Source organism: Rattus rattus, chromosome 3, assembly GCF_011064425.1.
Source record: "Rattus rattus isolate New Zealand chromosome 3, Rrattus_CSIRO_v1, whole genome shotgun sequence".
In the NCBI taxonomy this organism is placed as follows: Eukaryota; Metazoa; Chordata; class Mammalia; order Rodentia; family Muridae; genus Rattus; species Rattus rattus.
Genome location: NC_046156.1, coordinates 28,595,314 through 28,601,781, shown reverse-complemented (window position 1 = coordinate 28,601,781; position 6,468 = coordinate 28,595,314). Strand labels below are relative to the sequence as shown.

Genomic DNA, 6,468 nt, shown 5'->3' with positions numbered 1-6,468 from the left:
TTTAATAGGATTATTTGGCTCTTAGGAGTCTAACTTCTTGAGTTCCTTGTATGTATTGGATATTAGCCCTCTATTGAATGTAGGATTGGTAAAAATGTTTTCCCAATCTGTTGGTTGCCATTTTGTCCTAATGGCAGTGTCCTTTGCCTTGTAGAAGCTTTGTAGTTTTATGAGGTCTCATTTGTCTATTCTTGATCTTAGAGCATAAGCCATTGGTGTATTTTTCAAAGGATTATATGGATTTATATCCTGTAAATGAATTCTCTATATAGCTTCATATTTTCATTGTTCACAAAATCCTCTTGATGATGTGAATTTCATATTTGGTTTTCATTTTTTGTGTGTTTTTTTTATCTGTTTGTTTGTTTGCTTGTTTTTTTGAGCCAGGTTATCTCTACATAATCAATGATATTCTAGAGTACACTGTGTGGACCATTTGGCTTCAAACTCAGAAAGATATTGTTCCAATTTCTCCTAACTATCTTCAATAACTGGTCTTTCATGTTTTCGAAGGTGATTCTTATATTCAAAGGCCACATGGTTTACATGCATAGAGTTTCTTTTCAGTATGTGTTCTTTCATGTATTTGGAGATAATCTTGACTTGGAAAACCTTTACCACGTTAATTACATTCATAGAGTTTCTCTCCAATATGTGTATTTTTATGTACTTGGAGATGACACTGTTGTGTAAAGGCTTTACCACATTCATCACATTTATAAGGTTTCTCTCCACTATGTATTCTTTTATGTACTTGGAGATAACTCTGTCGGGCAAAGACTTTACCACATTCATTACATTCATAGGGTTTTTCTCCAGTATGTATTCTCTTATGTACTTGGAGATGACCCTGTTGTGCAAAGGTTTTACCACATTGATTACATTCATAGGGTTTCTCTCCAGTATGTGTTCTTTTATGTATTTGGAGACATTGCTGAGTTGCAAAAGCTTTACCACATTCATTGCATTCACAGGATTTCTCTCCAGTATGTGTTCTTTTATGGATTTGGAGATATTGCTGACTTGCAAAGGCTTTACCACATTCATCACATCCATAGGGTTTTTCTCCAGTATGTGTTCTTTTATGTACTTGGAGCTGATTCAGTAGTAAAAAAGCTTTACCACATTCATTACATTCATGGAGGTTCTCACCAGTATGTGCTCTTTTATGGATTTGGAGATAATACTGACTTACAAAGGCTTTACCACATTCATTACATTCATAGGGTTTTTCTCCAGTATGTGTCTTTTTATGTGCTTGGAGATGATAAAGTAGTAAAAATGCTTTACCACATTCATCACACTCATAGAGTTTCTCTCCTGTATGTTTTCTTTTATGCACTTGGAGATAATCCTGACTTGCAAAGGCTTTACCACATTCATTACATTTATAGTGCTTCTCTCCAACATGTGATCTTTTATGCATTTGGAGATATTGCTGAGTAGCAAAGGCTTTACCACAGCCTTTACATTCATAGGATTTCTCTCCAGTATGTGTTCTTTTATGTATTTGGAGATACTGCTGACTTGCAAAGGCTTCACCACATCCATTACATTCATAGGGTTTCTCCCCAGTATGGGTTCTTTTATGTACTGGAAGATAGCACTGTTGTACAAAGGCTTTACCACATTCATTACATTCATAGCGTTTCTCTCCAGTACGTGTTCTACTAGACATTTGGAGATGACACTGATATGTAAAGGCTTTACCACACTGCTCACATTCAAAGAGCTTCTCTCTGATATGTGTTCTTTTATGTATTTGGAGATAATTCGGATATGCAGTAGCTTTAACAAATTGATTATATTCATTTTGCGTCTCCCCAGTACCAATTCTTTCATGCCTTTGAAGATGACTGTGATGTGCGAAGGCTTTATCATACTGAGTATATTCATAAGGTTTATCTTGAAGACGACCACTTTCACGCCTGCAAAGATAATTGACTTGTGTAAACATTGTACCACACTGATTACACTGAGAACCTTTTTATCTATATTGTTTAATTTTACCATTTAGCATAATTCTAAATAGGAAACAGATTAAGGTATAATCACATTGTTTACAGTCACAGGGCATTATGTATTCTTTTGTGGCTTTGATTATATCAGTGATGGTTAGAGCCTTTAGTACATCATTCATATTTATAGAAACCTTTTCCCATGTGACTTTTTTTAAACATCTTTTAAGAGTAGTGGAAGAATCACATATTTACCCCAGTCATTGCATTCATAACATTTTCCTATCATGTGTATCACACTACATTTCCAAAGTGAAACAGGACAAACAGAAGAATTTTTATACTCCTCAAAGAGTTTTCATGAAGTGTGAGTTTTAAAAAACATTCTCAATGACATTGGAAACACAATTACTTGTAAACTTGAGTCTACTCAAAGTGGGGACAACTAAATATCTTCTAATTTTTCTGGGAAAGAAAGTGGCACATATACTGCCTCTTTCCATATTTCTTATGCTAATGTGGTTGGTATCTATGTGACATAATAAATATGTATTAAAGCAAGAATTGAAAACTAAAAGGTTTCCAGATTGCATTCATACAGGTTAAATTTTTTGCACATTTTAGAGATGTAATATAACTATTAAATTTCCTACACAACGATCCCCTTCTGGACTGTGACAGTCAACTTCACCTCTTTGGAAAACAGTACAAGTATATAAGTAACAAGAGTTTCCCAATAAACTATGTGCTTATTAGATAGTTTGGGCACCTAGTTTTTGTGAACACCTTCTGTGATTCCTGTGGTATCAAACTACATGGATTGGTAGTCCTACCAAGTAACACTTATGGGCCTATGATTCAAATGGTGATAGCTTCTAAGCCATTGGTTCCTTGTCTTCTTTTTAGAGAAATGCCTTTCAAACATAGATCAGCTGCCTCACACTGAGGTATATTGCACTGTGAGAATTTAGTACTCATCAATATACTTAAACCTGTGCTTATATAGGTTATCTTTTTCTTAAATTTCCAAAGCACATGAAAATTTTCCTCAGAGGCACATTTGCATCTGATTGCACATGAAACTTACCTTTCATTTATTCCAGAATTTTCACAATGTTCTTCCATATTGCAGTCTCCCAATTTGTATTCTAAAATATATTATGGGAAAATATGATATATTCTTTAAAAGGAAAATATGATATATTCTTTAAAATTATATATAATTTAATTTACTATCCTCACTGAACCTTAGGACACGCCCAAAATATTTACCATTCTCAAAAGTGAAGCTATAGAAAAACATCACTAAAAAAGAAAAAAACTATTCCTCATATTTTAAAAACTGAAAGAAAATTCAGTCTTACCTATAGCCGTGAGGTTCCTGTAAGTCTCCAGCATCACATCTTTGTAGAGTCTCTTCTGAGAAGGATCCAGCAAGACCCACTCTTCCTGAGTGAAGTTTATGTGAACATCATTATATGTCACTGCTTCCTAAAATATTTCATAAATGTGTATTTAAGAAAGCACAATACTGACAGTATTATAATTTTATAGAATTTTACCAATATATTGGTATAATGCTGGTGCTTGCCACACATCCCATGACAGGGACATTGTAGTGTTATCACCATGTCATTTTAGAAGGAAACTGAAGAGAGGATTCACCTCTGTCATTTCCGAGCCCCTGTATATATAGTATTGCAAGGGCAATGTCTATTAACAGACATATATACACAGGTAAACAAAATGTTCAACAATACTGAGTCTGTTTCAGAGACATTATGGTATGAACAAATTTACTACCAAAAAATATGGACAAATGGGTCAATTGGTTCATGCATTTAACCATGCATTAGCTCAAAGGAAGAGGCAGATTGATCACAGTGAGCTGGAGACAAGACTGGCCTATAGAATGAAATCCAGAACAGCCTGCAATACATTTTTAAGACCCTGTTCCCATCCCTGCAAAACAAACAAAATAAAGAAAAGCAAAACAAACAAAGAAATAAAAAAAAAAACAGGGAAGCAAATGGCTTAGCAATGAAACCTCAATGCTTTTACTGTATCTTGATATTTAGCACTAAGTATATAATGATATTTAAGCCAAGGGACTACATGATGGAAGCTGACTGGTCACTTTCATCCACAGAAAAGGAGACACAATGGACTAAAAATGAGGCTATAGACACTCTAATCTTATCCCCAGTGATGCACTTCCTCCGGAAAGGCTCTACCTACTAAAGATTCCACATGCATTAAAGAAATACAACAATGAGAGGTGAGTGTTCAAACACATAATTCATTCTGGGAGGGGTTACTTTCACTCTACTGCTTTTGAGACAGATCACTGTAGGCTTTTTTCTTTTCTTTTTTAAGATTTATTTATTTATTATATATAAGTACACTGTCACTGTCTTCAGACACACCAGAAGAGGGCATTGGATCCCATTAGATGGTTGTAAGCCACCATGTGTTTGCTGGGATTTGAACTCAGGACCTCTGGAAGAGCAGTGAGTGCTCTTAACCACTAAGCCATCTCTCCAGCCCAGGCTTTTTTCATCAAATGATAAACAGTTGTTTAACTTCAAGTGTCCTCATACCCTATAAGAGCTCCAACACTGAGTAAATATTTACAGTCCCTTCTGACACTCAAAACAGAAAAACGAAATCTCTCTTGACTCCTTAGGCAACAAGGAATGCAATTGGGCCCCTGAAAAAATACAAAGAGGGGATTCTACTAATTATTTAGGGTATAAAATAAGTCTGCAAAGGTTAGGCCACAAAAGATACAAATCAGAAGAAAATAATTAAGGACCCTTAATGACTATCAGAAGTTACTGGAAGATATTAACTGGCTGTAGCCCATGATTAGCTTGGCCACTCAATAGCTAAGCAATTTATATCAAACCTTACAAGGTGATAAGGATTTAAAGAGCCCAAGGAAACAGTGAGCTGAGGCTGAGAAGGAGTTAGCTTTGGTATAAAGGAAATTGCAGGATATACATCTAGATCATATTGATCCAAAGATGGCCTGCATCTTAGTCATCTTTCCTTCTACTCATTCCCCTACAGGACTTCTCATGCAGAGGGAAGATTATATCTTAGAATGGATATTTTTAGCACATACACAAGTAAGAAACTAAAAATCTACATTGTGAAGGTCTCTAAATTGATACTAAAAGGAAAAATGAGACTTTGACCATGAGTCAAATGGATCCAGCTCCAATTGTGGTACCTTTTATTAATGAAGAAATTGGCTCATTATGGGCACAAGATGAGCATTGGCAAAGAGCATGCAGTAATTTTTGGGGAGAGATATCAAGAGTTACCCTAAAAGCAAGTGGCTTGAGGTCATATAAAGAAATAATTGGATTCTCCCTCATAAAATAAAGAGAACTCCAATACCGAGCCTCTACATTTTACACTGATGCTAGTAAATCAAGAAAGGCAGGAAATAAATCAAAAGATGTATGTAAGGTGGCTGAGAGTCCTTATAAGTCAGTTCAAAAATCTGAATTACATGTAATACTCATAGTGTTGCCAGATTTTCAAGAGTCTCTTTTTTTTCATCTTAGAAGATTGATTGCTTACAGAGTTAAATGACTAAAATTTATGTTATTCATTTTTATTGGATATTTTCTATATCCACATTTCAAATGTTATCCTCTTTGCAGTTTAACCTCCAGAAAACCCCTATCCTATCCCTTCTCCCCCCTGCTTTTGTGTAACACCAAAAAAAGAGGCACAGAGAGATAACTAAAAATAGAACACCAACCCTAAAATGAAAACTACAATGTTATAGTCAAAACCAAGATGAAAGAAATCACTTTTAACATTTATACTGTGCACTCCAGGTGTCTCTATTGCCAATAATAGAAAATGGATTTGACAAGGAGAGTTGCTCCATCAAAATTGGAGAAATTTGTTAGATCATGCTAATAACTCCACATTGAAGAACATAGTTTTGATAGCTAAAATATCTCTTCTTCTTATGATAAAGGAAAGTATCAGATTTTTAAAGAATTAGTGTATGATTGATATCATAAACCTAAGTCAATTTATTTGCTTCTAGTTGCTTATAAGACGGAAGCACTATGAAAATAAGTTAATATTTTAATGTATATATTTGTGTGTGCAATGGAATGGGTTCCATCAGTATACAACTGACAAAAGAGAGAGAAAAGAGAGTCAGAACCATTGGATCTGGAGTAGTTAATAGCTTCCCAATTTCAGTGTTGAGATCTGAACTCTGGTCACCATTAAGAGGAATAACTGCTGAGCAAATTACCCAACCCCTATAGTAATTTTCTATCTAATAATTTAAGGTCTTCCATAAATCAATAATATAACAAACCTAAATAAATAAAGAAGTAAATAAATGATCCTTAGAAACATTTTATTAATATTACCATTATTCAGATGTGAGGTATTTCAGTTTACCGCATAAATTTACTACAATACAGACAAAAATACCCAAAAATTTATAGCCGGAAAACTGATTTCAAAGACA

General features: G+C 34.5%; 1 protein-coding gene and 1 pseudogene across 1 annotated transcript; both read right to left on the bottom strand.

Moving 5' to 3' along the window:
• Nucleotides 1-474: 474 nt before the first annotated feature.
• On the bottom strand, nucleotides 475-1,140 carry LOC116895736 (annotated as a pseudogene).
• An 8-nt stretch (nucleotides 1,141-1,148) lies between these two features.
• Nucleotides 1,149-3,632, bottom strand: LOC116895735 (zinc finger protein 560-like). The gene is made up of 4 exons (XM_032896912.1): nucleotides 3,624-3,632; nucleotides 3,323-3,449; nucleotides 1,711-1,928; nucleotides 1,149-1,163 (listed from the first exon to the last, which is right to left on the bottom strand). Exons 1-4 carry the CDS (start codon nucleotides 3,630-3,632, stop codon nucleotides 1,149-1,151), a joined length of 369 nt encoding a protein of 122 aa, XP_032752803.1.
• Nucleotides 3,633-6,468: the final 2,836 nt, after the last annotated feature.

Coding starts and splice junctions, on each gene's coding strand:
- LOC116895735 (XM_032896912.1), bottom strand. Junction 1,929..3,322: donor CAGGAACCTCACGGCTATAG/GTAAGACTGAAT, acceptor TTATCTTTGCAG/GCGTGAAAGTGGTCGTCTTC.